General features: G+C 32.9%; 2 protein-coding genes across 3 annotated transcripts; one reads left to right on the forward strand and one right to left on the reverse strand.

Moving 5' to 3' along the window:
• The first annotated feature begins 4,372 nt into the window (after positions 1-4,372).
• LOC145335523 (uncharacterized) lies at positions 4,373-11,125 on the forward strand. Of its 2 annotated transcripts, none has more exons than XM_080181308.1 (10): positions 4,373-4,477; positions 4,781-4,794; positions 6,497-6,580; positions 7,634-7,693; positions 7,902-7,957; positions 8,658-8,735; positions 9,147-9,215; positions 9,598-9,653; positions 10,412-10,548; positions 11,046-11,125. In XM_080181308.1, the coding sequence occupies exons 1-10, from the start codon at positions 4,398-4,400 to the stop codon at positions 11,057-11,059; spliced, it is 648 nt and encodes a 215-aa protein (XP_080037434.1). In that variant the 5' UTR covers positions 4,373-4,397; the 3' UTR covers positions 11,060-11,125. The 2 variants fall into 2 exon arrangements, with proteins under 2 accessions (XP_080037434.1, XP_080037435.1); XM_080181309.1 differs by having other exon boundaries at positions 4,374-4,477; positions 10,466-10,548.
• A 1,074-nt stretch (positions 11,126-12,199) lies between these two features.
• Positions 12,200-22,230, reverse strand: LOC145335375 (pyridoxal 5'-phosphate synthase subunit PdxT-like). The gene is made up of 11 exons (XM_080181118.1): positions 22,116-22,230; positions 21,472-21,526; positions 20,952-20,978; positions 16,688-16,740; positions 16,283-16,354; positions 15,339-15,400; positions 15,038-15,076; positions 14,522-14,595; positions 13,970-14,017; positions 13,299-13,398; positions 12,200-12,779 (listed from the first exon to the last, which is right to left on the reverse strand). The coding sequence occupies exons 1-11, from the start codon at positions 22,180-22,182 to the stop codon at positions 12,678-12,680; spliced, it is 699 nt and encodes a 232-aa protein (XP_080037244.1). The 5' UTR covers positions 22,183-22,230; the 3' UTR covers positions 12,200-12,677.
• Positions 22,231-22,546: the final 316 nt, after the last annotated feature.

Below are 22,546 nucleotides of genomic sequence, written 5' to 3' on the forward strand. Positions count from 1 at the left end.
TCGAATAAAGACTACGGCAGTGTGAACAGACGTGGACACCTTACTATAGAGAAGCTACGCTTCTCTAGCATTCACTAGACAAGAATCAACATCTATTTCAGTTGTCACTTTATTGAAGGTGTAAAGGATACTAAAGCTATATACAACAAACAATAACTACATGGATAGGAATAAATGATCATAACATAAAAGCATTATAATACATATACAATAGTCAGTTTGGGCAATCATGATTCCCCATCCCTGGAAAGGGTGGGGGGGATTAAGAATACAGTTAACCATAATATAAATACATATGGATTAGGAATAAAGATGGTTAAAGATAAATCATACAGTAAAACATAGATAATTGCAATGGTTAGGTAGATGGCTATCCCTGTCTGGGGCAGGCAGGATAGCCCATGGAGCAGCACAATAGGTAGATAAGCATAGAGGGGTTGAGTGGTAGGTCTGGGTACTAAAGAGGGAAGGTTTGATGATTACTTGTGACAACAACAGTCTGTGTGGGGGCAGGTTTAGATCCTTAACTCAGGGTTTAGGTGGTGCTGATAACTTGGTGGTTGAAGGGGAAGGTTCCGGTGCTTAAGATGGGAGAGGGAGGGGTAACACCCCTCCCTCCATTTGCAGGACAACTGAGAGATAAAATCAGTACCGTTATCTGACATCTTTTCAGGTGGCTTCATAATTGTAGAATAACAGGATTTAACTAGGTGCGTAGCATCACTATAATGTCTTGGTTTCTGCATGGTCCAGAGCTGCCGCATACCACACAAGTATGTATTTTTAATGCTACTTTTTATAATAAACCAAATATTTAGATTGAAAAATTGACCAAAGATTAGATTATTATTTATAAGGGGGAGGAATTGTTTTTCGTTTGTTCGGTTATTTCTTTAGGACAGGCTAGGTTAGGTTATTTTGGACAAGGGTAGTACAGTGGTTGGGAATAGGAAGAATAAGTATATCTCCCTCGGGCCTCCTCTATATTTAAATTTATTTTAAAAATAAGGGGGCTGAAAAACCAGTCACTTGTGGCCGAAATCACCTTTTTTTGTAATTGTGCAGGAAACAAACAGGGTCTGCAGTTGCGCTACTCTAACTGCAAAAAAGCTGCATGGAAAATACAACTGCAAGCCCTAGAATAAAATATATGTATTTTATCTGTTTAACAACAGATATGAAAATTTAAGCATAGTAAAAAGGTTTCGTGATTTTTTACTCCAATATAATGACAATAATTTGAAATTGACACGTAACACAAAAGTTCGGGCCTTCCATCTTTTACACACAGAAATTTAGATCGAAAAATCGGAGGGAAAAGTATGGGTGCATTTTAGTCCCACCCTTCCATCTTTTAATTATATGGATTATAATAGCTTTACCTGTAAAAGATTTCACAAAAAGGTAATCACAAATTCACCATTACATTTATTTCAGAATAGAAAAATAATTCAAATTAGTAAAAGTAATATATCTACAATAACAAAAAAAGCTTACAAACGATTTAGGTTGTTTTTTTTATTTATATTTTCTTTGGGTAGACGAAATTTTCTTTGCTGCCATTTAAGATAGACGGCTTTAACTTTTTTGAGAAGATTCTTGTGAAAATTTATAAGATGCTATCCTCGTACAATTACACTTAGGCTAACCTACTTCCAGGGATCAATAAATGATGATACACAAAGTTACGCCTTCTATAAATTACAATAATTGGATGAAACGTTTGGACACTCAACTAAATGAACCAACCAATCAAAATTCAACAAAAGTCCACAAATTTGTTAAGCCAACGAATAAGAACTTTAAGGGGACAAGAGAAATAAACAGCCTAATTTAGCCTCCCACCCTACCTACTTCCCTTTATGTTCTTATATATTAATCGTTATATAATTAATTGGATATTGCACCAGATTTTCGCCTAGTGGTACTTCTAGCTGGCTAATATAACGATACCATAATGCACCTTACCCCATCCTCTCTACTCCCAATGAAGGAACTTACTGACATAAAAATGAGAAGTACAGTAGCAAATTGACGACAAAATTTTCCCTGTCATAATATCCACGTACAGTCGTATATTATATCCATTTATTTATTCACAGAAAAATTTAAATTGTTATCACTTAATAATCAGCTGACATAGATAAGACCGAATTTTGGTGTGAAAACAAAATTGCTAAAAGACTGTTAAGTATAGCATAATTTTAAAATTTATACTACAATATTCATAAAATCTATGTCAAAGGAAGAATATTTCAAAAAGTAGCAAAGCTTTTTCTCTCTTAATAAATGTTTAAATGTTGCAATAAAGGGTTGGTGAAGGGAGAGGAAAGAAGAAATGGGACGTTAAGGAGAGTGGAAGAGAAGAATGGTATAAAGGAAAGGGAAAGTTTAGGTATGAAGTGATGGGGGAGTGAAGGGAGAGGAAAGTAAAGGTAGTAAGTGAAGGGAGAGGAAAGTTATGGGATGGAGTGATGGAGGAGTGAAGAGAGATAAAAGTAAAAAAAAGGGATGGGTAGTGAAAGCGAAGGATGATGTAAAGGGAAGGGAAGTTAAGGGGCAAAGTGATGAGGAGTGAAAGAAAAGGAAAGAAACAAAAAGAGAGAGGAAGGCAAGGGATGGGGAGTGAAAGAAGGGGGATGTGAAGGAAGGGGGAAGTTAAGGGATGAAGTGATGAAGAGCAAGGGGAAAGTAGAAAAACAAAAAGAGAGGGGAAGGCAAGAGATGGGGAGAGAAAGCATGTGGTTGTGAAGGGAAGGGAAGGGACGAAGTAATAGGGGAGTGAAGGAAGAAGAAAGAAAGACTGAGTTGATAAGGAAGAGAAAGATGTTGTAAAGAGAAGGGAAGTGATGGGGGAGTGAAGAAAGAAAAAGAAAAATTGGTTGATAAGGAAGAGAAAAATGATGTAAAGGGAAGGGGAAGAGAAGGGGGGAGGTGAAGGAAGAAGAAAGAAAAAATGAGTTGATAATTAGGAGAAAATGGAGTAAAGGGTAGGGGAAGTTATGAGGGAATGAGAGAAAATCTGCAAATTAAAGCTCTAACATAACAGACAGACAGAAATAAGAGAAAGTATCATCTCTTTTATGAAAAGGAATTTAAAATTATGAAGATTAATAATATAGGAAAACCTTTAATTTACATTTATATACAGAGTTCATTTAAATTTATCTTTTAGCTATATCAAAACTAAGTTAGTAAGTAGAAATACTTTTTAGAGATATGAAATACTTAAAGCAGTTAGTAACTAACGCTTAATTTGTGAATATGTGTGTATTTTAAGCAAAGCTTTTTTATAATTTGAGTCGGTCGTTCACTCCATCCGTCTATTTGTCCCTAATAATAGCCCTTAACGTTTTATTAGACATGTTGAAATGTTCATTTTCGAACATGCCATGATGATTCCTGAAACATTCAGGTACAATTTAGAAAGCTCAAGCAACTATATAATCGTCACCAGAAAGGTACCATATTATAAGCGTTGCATCTGTATAATCAAGTTTTATAAGTATGTGCTGAAACAGTATCCTATTCCTGTATTAACTTAAATTTATATAACATTTTGTTTAGACTTATGAATTAATGGAAAATACTAATAAAAAAGCTTATCAAGTTCTGACTCCTACAAGTGTTAATGTTTTGTCTGCTTTTATAGATTTGCCTTTATGAATGTTGTCATCTTTGTCTATTTTTCAAATTTGGAGAAATTCAAAATTATATTTAATAAGGAATAGTAGATTTAAAGAATATATTTTGTACTAAATCTATGAATTGAATGTCGTCATTTAAAATACGATAACTAAATATTTATTAGTAGCGAAGCTACTCTATAATTTGCATTTCCTTTCTGTAACAGTATGAGGAAATTGTGATTTTCTCGGCTGCAATTGAATATATACACTACAGTTGAACCTTATAGTGAAGATTCCTATTACAAGTGCGCATCTAGTCTATAAATTGTTTTGTCCGTCTGTCTGTAGTATGATCTGCTTCAAAAGGATGCTGTCTAAAATGGTGCAAAAAATAGGGACAAATTTCAAATTGATTTGACGGGGCTGTTTATTTACGTCACAAGTAGGGGAAAGAAAAGGGAAGGAGGAAAGAAACCCCCTAGAAAAGAGATGGGGGTATGACGCCACACGCCAAAACAATTTGAAATTTGTCCCCATTTTTTGCACCATTTCAGACAGCATCCTTCAAAAGACATAAACTTTATATTCTAAAGGTTCCGTGATTTTCTCTGAGCTGTTGTAAATTCTCTCTCTTTCTTTGTTGTGTTATTTAAGCTGATCATCTGCTCCATAACTCACTTTGTCCCTTTGTCTATTCCATAACTTATTTTGTGCTTTGCTACTTAAATGGATGTTTTAATCCTTGTTTATTTTTTGTTTCAGGCAAAAATGGTTCGAAGTATGAAGAAGAAAGTGACAAACCCAAGTTATTGTGTTAGCACAGCTGTATCAGATGCTGTTTTAGCTGCCAGGAAGGATTTTTAGATACAATCTTATCAGCTATTGCCAACTACGAAATTAATTCGGAAATTAGCCACGAAACCTTTACGTGATTTTCAGCTGTTGTTGGGAGCAACAAAATTGATGACCTTTTTATCTGCCCCCAAAATAAAAAGCGCTGCGGCTAGGCAGGCTAGGGAGCCAAGCGCTGCGGCCAGAGTTCATAGTTCGCTGTCGGGAGGGGGGGGGGGGGGGACTCAAATTTTCAATATTGAAAAAAAAATCTAAGAGGATAATACCTATTATTGTTATCTTAAAAATCCGTTATTCGACAGTTGTTTATATGGTAATATTTTAGCAAAAGGCAACTCTAAAATTTATATTTGTCTTTTTGAAAGAGGGTATTTTTTATGGGCGGCGATTTTTCTTGAGATGGTGGAGGTATCCATCCCATAAATAGTTATAATCCTTCCCTGGACCTATAAGAAGCTTCACTGCAAAGGAGAACATTATCGGTCCAGCGGTTAGCAAGAATTTAAGCAATATACAAACATGCATCCTATTACTTTTATACAATAATAAATCTTGTATAAAAAAGGATGACAACATCCATAAAAGCAAAGCACTGAAACGGTATGACAAACGGACATTAACACTTGTATAGTGTCAGAACTGAATAATCAGAATATAAATGCATAAGAGTCAAAGCAAAATTGTAAGTAAATTTGTTGAAAAACTGTTTGATACAGGATAATGTTTATGGACATACTAACATTTTTAGGACTTGATTATAGAGTTGCTTCGCTTATAACATTATACTTTGTTGTCCCAGGGATCAATATACCAAAATTCAGATCAATCGGATGATTAGATCACATAAAAATTTGTTGTTAAAAAGTTTTAAAAAATCAGCATGTTTAAAATGGACATTTTGGTAATGATTAAAGAGTTGCTACGCTTTCTAATTCGTACCTAACTACTAAAGGAATCACTATGCAAAGTTTGAAATCGATAGGACAATTCTAACATGCCTATATTAACGAAAAAAGCTATCCGTTATGGACGGACGGGCGGACGTACGGACGGACCGACCCTAATTATAGAAAAGCTTCGCTTTTAAAAATGTAATATTTTTTGTTTATGAACAGTGAGCACTAAAGATAAGATGAAAAGTATATAAATAATTTCCGTTGAAAAACAACATAAATATTGAAACTATGCATTTCATGCTTAATCACATAGTAAAATCATAATGAAGCTTAGCTTTATAGAATAGGCTTTGCATTTCAAAAATAATTGGTGCTTTTCCTCAAAATGTTTATTGTGTACAAATCAAGCCCACCCCCCCCCTTATTTTTAAAAAAGATTGAAAACAGGGGGGGGGGGTAGGATATTTCTCCTATGCTTAACCCAGCAAGGTCTATATCTGTGGTGCTTTTTAACCCTGCGTGGTTATTCAGTACCCAATATAACCTAACCTAACCTGACCTAGATTAATATAAAACAAGGATGACAACATCCATAAAAGCGAAGCACTGAAACGGTAGGACAAACGGACATTAACACTTGTATAGCGTCAGGACTGAATAATAAGAATATAAATGTATTTGTTAAAATTTGTTGAAAAACTGCTTGATACAGGATAATGTTTCTGGACAAACTTACATTTTTAGGACTTGATTATAGAGTTGCTTCGCTTATAATATTGTACTTTGTTGTCCCAGGAATCAGTATACCAAAAATCAGATCAATCGGATAATTAGATCACATAAAAATTTGTTATTAAAAAAGTTAAAAAACCAACATGTTTAAAATGGACGTACGGACATTCTAGTAATGATTATAGAGTTGCTACGCTTTCAAAATCGTACCTAACTACTACAGGAATCAACATGCAAAGTTTGAAATCGATGGACGTACGGACGGACCGACCCTAATTATAGAAAAGCTTCGCTTAAAAAAAATAATTCAAATTTAGGGGGGGATTGGCTTATGGGTTCAACAAGGCACTTTGAAGGAAACCACCAAAAAAAAATATTTCTTTTAAGGGATAACCTCTCCTATTGGAATTTTGGCGAAAATTTGGTTTGCTCTAACGATGTTAGCTGCTTCTTTTGGTGTATTTAGGTTTGGTAAGAAAATATCATATCATTAAAAAAATATAAGATGGGAGGGAAGGCAGGGATCTTAAGGGATAAGACAAAGGCCGATAAATTTATGTACCCTCCCAATTATGATACACAAAATTTACTTGTCTGTAGATTAAAATGGATGGTTGAAACGTTTGGACACTCGACCTACCACTTAAAAGTCCCCAAAGTTAGTAAATCAACGAATAAAAAACGTTACTATAAACTTTGGGGTCTAGTGTAATAAAAAACTAGTGTTATAAAAAGCAAAAGCTCAGTGTCCCCCTCCTTCCTGGGGGGAAGGGATAGTGGGCTGTAAATTATACTTGTACCCAAATTTTTTTTTGTAAAAACTACTTAAATTCAGATACTAGTGACGGGATAGTTTTCTTCACAATAAATGGAGTGGGGGGGGGGGGGGAGGGAGGTGGACTATATCAATTTATCGTCCATTGTCTGAAACCTTAATATTCCTCCATAAAATTTGCCTCATCATAAATCGTGAAACCCCAAAAATGTATTTTTGTTAGTTTGATAATAGTAAAGCGTTTAATGATTTTTTGAAATAGATCAAAAACCTTTAATCTAGATTTATACTAGCGGCTTCGCCCCTAGCCTCTAGGGGCTTTGCCACAAGAGATAATTAATGAAAAAAAAATTAAGTACCTGGTGAGAAGCCCCCACTCCACCACTAATTTTAAATAATAGGAAAAAAAATTGGGGGGGATTTTTTCATTTTTGGGGGGTAGGGGGTGTCCCACCCCCCCAAAAATAGCTTAAAATCACAACAGGACCAATAGGTATATACCCTGAAGAGTAGAATCCGATCGGTTCAGTGGTTACCGAGATCTTAAGGGACAGACAGTCATCGTACTACTTTGTATTATAGATGGCTATTAGTGGCATCGCTCTCGTATGTCAGTCTTTTAAGATCTTGTTAATCACTGAATCGATTTAATTGAAGGTTTATGAAGGTAGTGGACAGGTTTTAAACGGTTTTCCCCTTTAGAATTGAATTAAATCATTTATCAAATGATAAGAAAAAAACATATTTAGGAAAGAAATCAGTTCCCAAATGGTTGGAAGTATCTCACCAGACAGCTAGTAAATTTGCAGGTATTGTCATTAAATATGTTTGGGACTAATTGTCATTAAATATATTGGGGACTAATTGTCATTAAATATATTGGGGACTAATTGTCATTAAATATATTGGGTACATCAACATTTTACTTTTAACCGCACCATACCCAATCTGTTAAATGTACTTATAAATTATCTAAGCTGATTTTATATAAATTTATCTATTAAAATTTATTTTTAGGTCCCATTGGTTTACCCTGCATTTTGGCTCAGTATTATCTCTATATTTTCAATAAGGTAAATTGGGTATAGTCCCTTTCGTGGCAACGCACCTTAAGGGGCAATTCTTCGTATATTTCACAGTAGGTTTTCTCCTATTTCTAGCACCTGCAGGGGGGCTCCAACCCTGCGGGGCCAATTGCCTAACCCTGTGGGGCAATCACCTAACCCAATATAACCTAACCTAACCTATAAAAAGTCATTTTAAAAATACTACGAATCGCCCCAAAAGGGGCGTTGCCACGAAAGGGACTTTTCCAGGTAAATTTTACAATTGCATTTAATATCTTATCAAAAAAAAATTACAAATCTTTTAATTGGTCTTAATGAGATCAAATAATATTTAAAATTTAAATTTGGAAGGTCTCATTCCGCTTTAATTCACCCTATAAAAAATACGCCTTTCTAGCACAAAACCTGTGCACGCGACTGAAGACGAAAAAAATCCCTCAAAAAAATGAGCATGCTGCGTCATAAAAACGAGGGATTATCCATCTCTTTTTTAGGTGTTTTCTTTTCCACTCTTTCTCTTTTCATCCCACATTTTTTATGACGTCATTGAGGGAATTTTTTAGTCTTCCACCCGACTACAGGTGTGTTAGCCCCGTTAAAAGATAATGTCCTGAAAAAAAATTTATCCACTACCCACCCCCAAAATAATTAGATATTAGGTTTGGGAAAAATAGGTATATTTCCCCTTAACTATTATATTTTTTAGGCTGAATTAGGAACTGGAATGTTAATGGTGGCTTTTGTTCCAGCTTTGACTCTCTTGTCTTCAAATGCAACTTTACAGGTAACTTTATACATACACCATCTAGCGAATTAAATTAGTACTAAAATTGATATAAAACAAGAATGACAACTTCCATAAAAGCGAGGCTCTAAAACGGTAAACGAACATTAACACTGAATATGATCAGAATATATATGTTTAAAAGTCGAACGAAACAAAATTGTAAGTAAAACTGTTCTAACCTTAACTAACCTAATCTGAAGTAATAAACTAAGAAAAAATACCTTTCTATCAATTTATTTAATAAAAAAAAAACAGAAAGGGGGAGGAGATTGCTCAAGAAAGTTCTAAGTGTGACAGCGCCAAGATTTTAAACTCATTTGTATCTCAATTTAGGCAACTTTTAATAATATTAACATAATAAATTTCATTGATGAAGATTCATATATATAGTCATCCTTGTTTATTTAGAACATTATTGGAACCTTGGTTACTGTCTCCTCTGTCTTACTGTTGGCTGTAGAAAGTTATTTGAATCAGGTATTTTAAGATTAATTTATATACTAGGACCAATATAGATCATCAATACATACCACCCTGACATTTTCTGATTAAATAAAGAATGTAGGAGGCTCTTCATGTATAAAACAGTAAGTACATTTTCATAGATTTTTTTCAATTTTGAATTTAATTTGTTTTGAGATATTTTATAATTTTATATATTTAGAGAAACTGCACCAATATTTTATAGTTTGTTTAGTATTAAAATGTACAAATCCATTAAAGGGGAAAAAAATGGGTAGGATTTGTGCCTGTATGAATTGATAGAACTCGCAGGAAGGTATACATATATTTTGTAGTAGGTTACTTCCCACCCCTCAAAAAAATTGCTTTTCCTTTTGAAATGTTTCTTCTTTTTTAGAATTCTAGTTCCTTAGTTGCAGTTGCTATGTTTATTCTTGCCCTTCCATTTGACAGGTAGTTTATTTTTGAAAAGTAAAGTAATGAGCCGTGACGTCAATAGATCTATATCTTTTTAGGGGTTTCCTTTTCCACTTCTCCTCTCAAATCACCCTTTTATGACGTCACATGGCTCATTTTGTCGGACACTTTGTCGAGTCTCAAAAAGTTTATGTCTTTTAATATCGAAACTTTTGACCATTAAAGCAAGATTTTAAAAGAAAAGTTTTGACAAGATAGATGAAAATCATGTCGAACCAATAGAAAATATATAGCAGCTATATCTTTTATTTTTTCCCGTTAATCTTAATAGATAGACTAACATTTCAAAACTGAGGAACTCTATAATTCTTTATTATATTTCATGTAATTTTTTTTTTGTAAATAGCACAACTACCTACTACTTCGAATATAGCATGTCATTTTTAATTTGTTGGTCTCTTTATCCGACTACAAAACTATATCTGGCATAGAGCATAGAGAATATTCACAAAAATTCAGCCGTTTATCTTGAACATCACCCATCACTTTTCCTCCATAGTGTAACGGACCAACGTACGGACAGACAGACAGACAGACAATAATTTTAATAGAAGCAGCTTGTAGTGCCCATAAAAAATGACGTCATACAATAAAAATGACCAATAATAGGCCAGTATACATTTATATTGACTAATTGTTAAGTGTATACTGGCCTATCATTGGTCAATCGTATTGTATAACGACATTTTTTTATATGCACTATAAGCTGCTTCAAGAAAATGTTAATGTTTTAGACCTAGCAAAATTATTGGACTAGTACCTGGATATGACATATTCCATTATTTCAGACCCAGCAAAATTATTGGACTAGTACCTGGATATGACATATTCCATTATCTTCTAACCGTTGCAAACTGGTTTTTGATAGCAGGTAACACTTTGGAGTAGCGATGCTATTCTGTACATATTTATAAAGCGAAAATTTTCTACTTTTAGGTTCGGTACTTATATTTTTTATTAGATAATTTTATTTTATTTTTGTGTACAAATTTTGCATGATGTAATTACCGTCAGGGATCTAAAGGGATAAGATATTGGCCAATAAATGATGTACATCCCCAATGATGATACATAAAATTACTCCTTCTTTAGATTTAAATTAGTGGCTGAAACGCTTGATCACTTAACTTGATAAACCAACCAATCAAAATTCACTACGTCCCTAAAGTTGTTAAGTCAATGAATAAGAAAATGTTGTTTTAAGACTATTGTAAAAATCAGCCAATTTTCCCCTCTCTCTCTGGGAAGTCCTCTTTATAAACCTATCCTAGGCCCTAATTGAAAAGGAGAAAAATATCGGTTCAGATAAACAGACAGACCTTATGTTACTTTATGTGTTAGGATAATGTATGTTATTCATTTGTTTAGGACTTCAGAAATGAAATGAAGATGTGAGATATTTGTATTTGTTGTTGTTATAATCAAATAAATGTATTTATTTTTTAAAATTAAATCTTATCTACTTAAAAGTAACTGGTTGTTTGCCGTATGTCTGAAAACAATAAACGAATTTGTTTTCAGAGCAGGTTTTAAGCTATTTGGTGGGGGATGGTGTGGTATGTTAATCTCCTTAATGTTTCAAGGCCCTTGAGCCGCCAAAATATTGCAGATTACATGGCAATGATATTTTAGAGTAAATTGAAATTCAATAATTTCATAAGTAGCGAAGCACAAAAAATCATGGAATGTACAAAGGGACATAGTGATATATATGCAGAGAAGATGTTTAATTTTCATAACAAAGAAAAATAAAGAGAATATGCAAAAACTCAAAGAAAATCACAAAACCTTTAAATAATCAGGTTTATGTGTTTTTAAGCATGACCGACAGACAAGGCATTTTTTACTTGTTCAGCATGTACTTGTAATGTTTATTTTGTTTACAAAAAATATTCAAACATATGGCATCCCTGTATGATGATTTTTATCATGTCTTACTACCACAGTGCAAATGAAGGTGCTTGGACTTTTGTGTCAGAACCTAAATTGGGACATAGTGCATTTCATTATTCTAGGTTAGGTAACTTCATTACACTTTTCAATAAAATTTGAGAAAATTAAATTTGAAAATTTCAAGTTCAATTTTCACCCACTAGGAGTTATTGCATAATCATGATAAGAAAAGCAAAGATCATTTATTTAAAATTTTGAACAACTTTGCTTTTATAAAGTTCTTCATAAAACCACTCCTGAAACGAGTTAATTAATGGTCATTTTTATCAATTGCTTTGCTAAGGTCACGGAAATTTAGCCTTAAATAAATCATATATGACTGACTTTTAAAGCAAAGTTGTTCAAAATTTTAAATAAATAATCTTTGCTTTTCTTGTCATGATTATGCGGTAACTCCTTGTGGGTGAAAATTGAACTTGAAATTTTTAAATCTAATTTTCTCAAAAACCGCTGCATTTTAGATTTTATTGAAAAGTGAAATGAAGTTACCTAACCTAGGGTAATGAAATGCACTATGTCCCAATTTAGGATCTGACACTAAAGTCAAAGCACCTTCGAAGGCACTACGGTACATGATCAATTAAATTTATTAAAATGAACACAATACAATAATAACAAAGTCAATTATCAAAGGTTAAAAAAATGTTAAAAATAATAATAAATTAATTTAGTACAAAGAAACATGCGGTTCTTTTCCCCAAAGTACCTAACAATCACAGCAATTTAAAAAATAAATAGAAAATAAGTGCCTAACCCTAGCTTTGGTAGGCTAATACCTGCGGTACACTAACCCTGCGGGAGGCTATCCAAGACCCAAAATAAACTAACCTAACCTGACTTAAAGAAAAACTTAAGCAAACGAAAAACTTCTACCTCTTCCACTTTATTTTCAATTGTGTTTTTTTTTATTTTGATATATTTTTACTGGTCGTATCATAAAACTGAACTACAATTTTCAAATTACAGTATGTTTTTTAAATTCAAATTACTTGTTTCTTAAAAAAACATACTGTAGTTATCAAAATTGATTGTTACAAGTTGAATCATTTATGCCTTTACTAACCCAGCAACAAATTTTATAAAAAATGTATGAAATCTTGAATCATTAGTGGTCAGCTCTGGATGGAAAGCAGATGCCATACTGTTAGCCTAAAATAATAAAATATGTTGTTGTGTGTTTTCCCTTCAAGTGCCTTGTTAAACATCAATCAAACCCCCACACATCCCTTTAAACCTTTTTGAAACGAAAGAAAAAATAGGGGCGAGATATTGTTTTTCGTTTGTTTGTTCATTGCTTAATGTTAGATTATGTTAGGTTACATTGAGTGTTGGGTTGCACTGCAGGGTTAAGGTTCCCTCGCAGGGGTTATACATAGAATAAAACTACTAGTTCCATTTTTTTTAGAAAATAAGGGTTGGGGGAGGGGGGGAGGGTTGTCAATGCATGAAAGCACCAATATGATAATTTTTTAACAGTCATTTTGTTGTTCGTCATCATTGTATTTAGCTAATTTTCTTGAAAAACAAGAATGACAACATCAATAAAGGCAAAGCTAAACGTAACAGACGGTCAGTCTAAGAACATTAACAAACTAAAAATCTTTATATGATAGGATAGATATATACATAGATAGATAGATAGATTTATAATAGATTGTAGATGGATACCTGCAAAACGGCTACAACTTTTTCAGTATCAGCTTGCAGTACAGCAAGTTTCTTTACATTATCCCCACAACTTACTATGGCAGGAGCTCTTATAAACACACTGAAAAACAAAGATGACAACATCAATAAAAGCAAAACTCTGAAAATAAAACGGTAGAACCAACGAACATGAAAGTGTTTATGGACACACTTCCTTTTTTAGGAATTCGTTATAGAGATACTTAGCTAAAATTATTGTACCTAGGAATCATTCTTACAAACGCAGATCAATATGATAATCTTATCATACAAAAATTGGTGTCAAAAAAGTTAAAGCCAGCACGTTCGAAATGGACGTACGGACTTTTTAGTTTTTGGTAACTTTTATAGAGTTGTTACGCTTTCTGTACAGTACTTAACTGTTACAGGAATCATCATTCAAAGTTTGCAATCGATATGACAATTCTAACATTCATAAATTAACGAAAAAAGCTAATCGTTTAAGAACGGACGAACGTAAGACCCTAAACATAGAAAAAGCTTCATTTTTAACAAAATAGATAATAATCATATGATTTTTCTAACTATTATTATTCCTATTAAACTATTTATTTCATGATACTATAAATGATTTTTCTGCATGACTTTAAATTGTTTACTATCTATATAGCGGATATTAATTAGTATCGTACCCTTGAAAATTCTCATTTCCATTATCTATCAGTTCTTTATCCTGAAGCCTAAATTATATAGTACAATGTAATTAACCAATTTGGAATTTAGGATGTTTTCTTAGACAAAAACAAAGCAAATACCAGACAGGATAAAGGAATAAAAGACAGACATACCAACAAGATACATTTATAGAAAAGTTGTATATGATAAAAAAGAGATTTTAATGGATGATCAAAATTTAATGATAAATATGAAGATTGGTGAAATCTAAACTTTAAAGAACGTGATTTGCATTGTAAAGCGAAGCGCAAAAACTCAAGGATGGACAAACGGAAAAAGCGAGTCATAAAGCAGTATTTATGTCTTTTAAAACATAACCGACAGACCGACGGACCTAGTAAATTAAATACTGGATGCTTATTGGTACATGGACCTCTTCATCAAAAAATGTAAAGGTCTATCTAAAATAGCAGGCATTAAAATTACAATTTTTCCATAGTGTTACGGATGGACTGACTGAAGAGTGGACAAAGTGAATTATAACGTAGCTTTGCTACTTAACAACTTACATTATTTGCCCAACAAAACTGTCTTTCTGTCTTCCGTAGAAGTTTCTGCACACTTTAATATCCATATTACCAATCTAGAATATACAACAACATGTCAAACCACTTATTATATCAATTTTTTGTATGTCGGTTTGTCGGTTATGCTATAGAGAATATTTTATTACAATAAGGAAATGTAAAATTTGATTTGTTGCTATTCAAGATAGACGGCTGATTTTTTTTCATGGAAATCTTTTTCTGTTTAAAACCTTATAAATATAAAAAAAAAAACTTTTTAGACAATTCGTCTATAATGCTACTGAATAGATTTATTGATTAATCTTCGCTACTCATGGTTCTTGTCGCTGTTTGTTTAATTGAATGTTATATATATGTACGAGATCTTAAGCTTCAGACGGACGGACAGACAGACATCAAGCTACTTTGTATTATAGATATACAATAATATATTATCTATAATTTGTTTCTTTTCTATTATCATTAACTATTTTCTATCCTCCTTAAAAAAAAACTTACGATACTCTTATTTTCCTCGAAAGGCAAATCACAATTATCCTAAAAAAGATATTATTGTATGTAAATTTTAAATCAGTATATAACTAACCATGGTTCTCCTTTACAATGATGCATGTTTTCATAGTTAATTAAACCCCATCGATCATAGAAAAAAATGCCCCACTCCAAATTTTTAAAAACCCAAATTAAAAATGGGTAGAGGAGGGGGGGGGGGGTCGAATACCCATCGCTCAAGTGGCACCAAGGGCATCTAGCCGCTAGAAATATATATATATATATATATGAATAGTATAATTTTTACCTGAACATACCCAGCTAGCAAAATCAATCCAGCGCAGGTTCCCCAAATTTTACCTCCATTATCTATTAAATGAAAAATGAGTAATAAACACAGGCTAAATCTTATCTAACATTTTATACTTAGAAAAAAAATCCATATGAATCAATGATAAGTTTTTTAAAAGGGAGTTTTATTTTTAAAATGATAAATTTATTATTATTATTAAATTATTATTGAGGTTTAGAACGTATTCAACTAGGTCATATGAAGACTTGTCTTCAAGGACATCGAGGCTATTTCTTTTGTAGGAGAGGGAGAGGTGTATTCTAAATCTTAAATTGTGGTTTCCCTCACATAGCTTGACCATAAAGTAACATCTTTAAAAAGTAATTTTTGATGATTATTTATATTATGTTAGGTTAAGTAAAAGTTAGAAAAGTCCTGCAAGGATAGTGTATCGGTATTTAGTCACCTTTCATGTTTGAGTTGTCCTACGTGATTAAATATCCTAAAAACTTATACGGAAGACGACATTGTGCTGGAAATTGAGCGCGGTATATCCCTTGAGAGTGACGCCAGGCGCCTTTGTGTACATTGTTTGTATTTATTTTGATTGCGCATGGTGAAGGTGTTTGAGAATGAGAGAATGTTATTTGGATGAAAGAATTGTCCTCCGTGCTTAAAACACGTCCAAGATCTCCCTGCTTGATGAGTATTCTAACTAGGCAATCCATTTTCATACAATAAACTTGTATTCGTAAACTGCCTTAGATTTTCTCATGGGAGTAGATGTGTAATTTGTCTGTATGACAAGATCTCAGGAATGGCTGCTAGCATGTTCCTCGACAGATAGTACCCTATAGGGATATTGCTAGGTTAGAGGGAATAAAGCAGTATTTTTAATCGAGAGGGGGGTTTTAGTGGCCAACTAATAGATTTAATAGATTTGAGTAAAAGCACATTACCTTGCCAAGCTTTGATAGAGTTTAACATGTTCGTTTTATTCATCAAAATATTCATCATTGTGGATTCTCCACCTAGTTTATGAAATACATAATTATATCTATCAATCTATATATTTACCTATCTATCTTTTTATCTATTTATCTACCTACCCACCTACCTATCTATCGATCTAGAGTTTAACATGTTTGTTTTATTCATGAAAATGTTTTAATAACATACATTTAAACAGTGGCGTTCGGAGGGTTTTCCGATTAGCACCTGAGAATTTTGACAATCACCTTAATCTAAAATTAAGGAGAGTGCATCCATCTATCTATCTATCTATCTATCTCTCTATCTATCTAAATATTTATTATCTACCTATCTATCTATATAACTATATATCTATCTATTTATCTATCTACCTGGAATAATAAGTCCCTGGACACTCTGTAACTCACTCTCACATCTCACCTCACTAGAGTATTTACTTGATTAGAGTATTGGTACGGATGTACGGATAATTAAAAAAACAATTCAGCCGTTTATATTTCCCAGCAGTCAATTAAATTAGTGCTTCCATTTAAACCTATTTCTTGACAACCGAACCGCCCACCCTAATTTTTATTATAAAAACCCACAATTTTAGCCCTTCTTCTTACCTTTACTTAACCTAACCTAACCTAGCACAAGGGCTCTGGTAGGAAATTGACAACTTATTCATACGTACTGTACTAAATCAATCATTACTTGGACTAATTTAACCAAATTAGGTTTTTTTTAGGTTTTTGATATTTCATACAACCCCCTTGATTTATTCATTACAGTAAAATACAATTTTAAAATTTATTTACTGTGTAAATATGCATAAATATGACGTTTTTACTGACAATCATGTTGATTTTTACTCAAAGCATATATCTTGTAGACAATAAAATGATTATAACTTTCGTTCTATTTAAGATAAATTGATGAAATAAAAAGTACATTCAATTTTATTAAGCTGAAAAGTCACTTATTGATATTAAGAAATAATAAACCCCTTTGAGTGGGGGAGGGGGGGGGGGCGTTGAGTATCGAAATAAGAAACTAATGTAAATTTCTTTTCTACGGTGGGTTTTAATGATTCATATAGCAGCCAAACTGTTTTAGGCAATACCCATTTGTCTGTCTGTCCCTCTGCCTGTCTGTCCTTTTGTCTGTCTGTCCCACCACTTGTCTGTCTATCTGTCTAACTGCCTCTCTTTTGGATTTCAATGAATCATCTAGCATAGCCTAATTGTAATTTGTTAATGCCTCAAAGACTCTCTGTTACTATTTACCTGTCCCTCTGTCTGTCTGTCTGTCCCTCTGTCTGTCTGATCATTCACAGGTTCTCTATTGGATTTTATCTAATTAATTGTCTATTTTAGTAAAACTTTGATAATTCTTCTTGCCCGTCTGTCTGTCTATCTACTGAGTTTCTACCCTTGGTCTAACAGACTTATTCACTTAATTTATAAAAAATTAGATTTACCTAATAATATGGTGGTATCTTGTACCAAGAGATACACAAATAATCTTGTGTTGAAAAAAAAACAAATAAAAATTATTCAATTTCTTCTATGAAGAAAAGTGTAATACATGTTCCTTTCTTCTCTTTGTACATCAAAAATATGTTTCAAATTTATAATATCAGGTTATATTCCATTAATTTATTAACAACTAAATATTTTGACACCCCACTTATGACTTTTAACAGCCCCCTTTAACTAAAATCAAGGGTGATATTATTAAGATTTTACCAAACCTACTTTACATAAGAAATTTATTACATTTTAAAATTTTTTTTATAAAAAGAAGATTGGGATATATCTCCCTCCCAACATTAACTTTAAAAACTATTGTAAAATTTATTAAAAGTTATAAACATATATCTATCAAGATCATTAAAGGAATTAACTTAAGTTTGAGGAGGGGGGGGGGGGCTTAATGCAACCATCTCGTAATCAATGCACAAATTGCACTTAGAATTCGAATTTTGTTACAAAACTTGGCATGAGTAATCCTTGGTACATCTATTTTCCCAAAATGGAACAAAAAGTTGCAAAAGTGACGGCTAACAGCTGGCGGCTCAGTCCTTTAGCCGTTTTTGGGCTATATTCAGGGCGAAACTATCATTAATTGCATAGGAATCAACTTTTTGAAACATATTTTTGCTTTAAATATCCATTTTTAAAATTTCTTGTACCAGCTGCTAGAACTGGCTAAAAATGGCTGGGAGTGGCTAAGAGTATGAAGAGTATATAGGGCTTGTGACATGTCTAGGGGTAGGTTTTTATTGGTACTGAGCTCAAAAATACTACTATAAATAGTGGGGGTCCATCCATTTGGCAGCTGGGGCTGTTACACAGACTGTTAAAAACCTACCTAGAGACACGTCACAAGCCCTATCTACTCATTCTACTCTTGGCCGCTCCCAGCTGAGCTGCGGCCATTAGCAAGCTGCCAAATGAATTTTTTGTGGTATTTTAAAAATTATTAAAATAAAATTAATGGTCTTCTTATCAATAAAGGGGGGTTTGGTGCTGGAAGGTGGGCAAAATTGATATATATTGAGCTAAAATTTTTAAACTACCTGGTCCAGTAGTTACTGCATCTAAAAGAAAAACAAAATTAAATTTTTTTTTTAAGTTAGGTAAGAAAAACTGCAAAAATGGAATTTGACTTTGCAGATTTCTTGCTACACCTTCATATGTTATTATTGAGACTGCTCCATTTTTTTGGTAAATTTCAGGTTTATATTGACATACTAGAATTGAAATTTTGTAAAAATCTTTAAAATTGAGATCACACAAAAGAACTAAAAAAACATTCTTTTTGCAGATTTCAAAAACTTTGAAGTGATTGTGAGGTCACAATTATTGCATCACAGAAAAAAATATTTAGCATGGGTCATTTTTTTGCTTAAATCAACCACATTTTTACTGGGGGCAAAAATTTTTTCAAAATTTTTTCATGGTGGGATGATTTAATCTACAATATATACTTTTGGCTGTTGACAGCTGTTCTCAGCCATTTTTGGCAGTTTTCAGCGAAATCTAGAAATTAAAAAAGTGTTTTTAGTAATATGTCCTTGTCCATGACATAAAGTTATAATGTTAATTAAGAAAAGTTTAATTCCATGGAAATATTAAATTTTTTATATCCTTATAGCCATTACCCAGCTGCCACTATTTTTGGTAGTATTTTTCAGCTCAACACCCCTTAAAACCTATCCCTAATGGATGATTCCTACGTAATTATTGCTGAAAAATGGCTAAACAGCTGAGCAAACAGCCCTTAGCCATTACTTTTCCAAATTTTTGTTCCATTTTGGGAAAAAATCTACCAAGGATTACTCATGCCAAGTTTTGTAATGAAATTCGAATTCTAGGTGCCATTTGTGCATTGATTACATGATGGTTGCCTTAACCCCCCCCCCCCCTTAAGCTTAACTTTTTGTTAAATTTTGAAAAACAGACCTACTAAGGATTACACAATACACATGCCAATTTTCATAACAAAAATTTGGATTAATTGATTATGGGATGGTTACATTAACTCACCCCCCCCCCCCCCCCCTACATATGTATGAGAGTTTCCTCATGTCTCAATTTACCAATTAAAAGTTGTACAGTACAGTTGTACAGAATATTGCAAGATTTTTTTAGTAAAGTCTGGTAATTAATTTACCTAAAAATAGATAGCATATAATTATCTGAATCAGTGACTTGTTTAAATACACCCTCCTTAAACACCCCCAACCCCACTTTATTTTAAGGGGTGTAAATTTATTTCCTTTATACCCCTTGGAATTTATAGAGGGGTGTATCTGAGGGTGTAGGCTCTTGTCAAGAGGGTGGACATGGGTGGACACCTAGGGAGGTGTATCCATCCCCCTTAATTTTACAAGGGTGGTGTAAACAACCCCTATACCAACCTTTTGCACGCCTTTGATCTTAACTATACCTTTAGAGTACATAAAGTTGTAAATTCAGTAACTATTCTACAAAAATTATCTTCCTAAATTGATATATGATTTTCAGGGTAATCTCCGGTGGACTAAACATTAAAATTTTATGGAAAAAAAGATATCTTTGGAACATGCATGTCTTGAAATTATCCCCCCTTTGTACTCAATACGCATTATTAATTCTAAGTGCGTCAATTTTGCGTTTAAAGATACCCTTAGTTTAAGCATTAATTTCTCCAAAAAATGATGAAAAAAGATAATTTTTTTTTGATAAAATGATAAAAGTATATGTAAAATGAAATAACCAGCAAAAAAAAATACAAAATTACGTTAAATAGAACGAAAATTAGAGCGTTTTGTATGCCTTATAAAATGCGTATTTCTCATGAAAATTGTAACGATTTAGTGCCTTGAGTAAAATGTTTACAAACTTCTCGCTTTTATAAGAAAATAGAGCCTTTGTGACCTACAAAAATAAAAAAATATTTTTAAAAAGTTTGTTCGAGATCAAGAAGTAGTATGAGATAAACTGCCAGTAAATTGATAGCAATATAGACAGGTGGACAAAGTTAGAAATGAAAAAGTTATGCCACCAAAAAATAATACCAACAAAAAATCTGCATAAGCTATGTCTAACAGCTTTACTACTTTTTTACACGTTCGTTTTTGTTTTGGAGCTGGTAGTTTCAATTTACCTGATGGTTACTTCAATCCCTTCCATTCTAAATTATTAAAATAATTTGTTTTAAGTATACCAAAAGTACTTTAAAACTTTAAAACATACTTCTGTCTGTCATTGGCGTCCAATAATTGTTTATTAAAGATATGTTTTTAAAAAATCTTGGATGACCCAAAATATTCGTCAGTTCATGTTTTATAATTTATAGTAGATACATCCTTATAATAAAGTAAAAGGACCTCTGTCTATCTGTTTGTACCGAAGGATCTCGCTAACCAACGAACCGATATGGTTCTCCTTTACAGAGTATTTTCTTATCGGTCCTCGGAAGGTCTATAACTATTATGGGGGAGGGTACCACCATCCTACGAAGAAAAATTGGCCATATAGAAATAACCCTACCCCCCCCCCCCAAAAAAAAATATGTTTTTACTCTGTTTATTTAAAACTAAATTTAAACTACCTTCACGTGCCCCTAGAGGCCTCTAGGGGGCCTTTCCGCTAATAATTAAATAAAAAGATTGATATAATATTACCTAGAAGCAGCCAGCTGAAGGTGATATTTGTGTTCTATAAACGATCCTTGAATACCTTAATTAAGACAAATAAAAAACCAAATGCTCCTTAGCTAGCTAATAGTGGCATTGCCTCTAACTCTTGTAGTTTTAATCGTTTATTTGTCGGAGGGATGGGGGGGATTTTTCTCTCGAGTGCCAATCTCCAATGGGGGAGAGTAACCTGAGCTGGATCTTTAAATGTGTAGCCGTGTTGCCGCTGCCAGAGGTACAGCCACTAACCTAATAGCGATCTTTAAATCAAATTGGCTACGCGTGGCCACGGCTTCAAATCTTTAAATCACAACCACTTTTTAAATTTTCAGTAAAAATATAAAGAAAAAAAAATAATAATTATACGTAAAAACATATAAAAATCCATGTTTTATTGGCAGCACTGGCAGTGTCGACGGCTACGATTACGGCTACGACTACGGCCACGGCCACGGCTACGGCAACGGCTACACATTTAAAGATCCAGCTCTATTCTTTACCAGATGTAAAACCAATGATCCAATATAAAAGATACCTGAAAACTGTCGAGCTGTTTAAGGATTTTAGCAGACATTATACAGACACCCTGTTACTTTAGTATATAGGACCATAATGACTAAAAGGAATCTTACCCAAAACGCCAATGGATACCTTCGTTGCCATTTTGTACGTGTTAATCTGAAACAAGGATGACAACATCCACAAAGCGAAGCTAAACAAATCAGAAAAAAAACAAACGTTAACAAGTTTTATTTAGACACTTAAAATTTAACAATTTAAGTGTCTAAATAAAACTTCCATGTAAATATATTCCAAAACTATCTGAATATTTATTGAATTACTCACTATTTGATAATGATTATAAAGTTTTTTACGCTTTATAAATTGTACCTAACTGATACAAGAATTATCTTACAAGTATGAAATCGATAGGAGAAATATAAAATACCTAAATTCATAAACAGAGCTTTTTATATAAATGGCTCGAATATAAAAAGCTTCACTATAAAAAACTTACAATTTCTAAATCGAAGTTAAAACTTAACTAATCTGTAAATTTAAT

The sequence above is a fragment of the Acartia tonsa genome, chromosome 13 (assembly GCF_053477335.1).
Source record: "Acartia tonsa isolate MP-2025a chromosome 13, ASM5347733v1, whole genome shotgun sequence".
NCBI lineage: Eukaryota > Metazoa > Arthropoda > Copepoda > Calanoida > Acartiidae > Acartia > Acartia tonsa.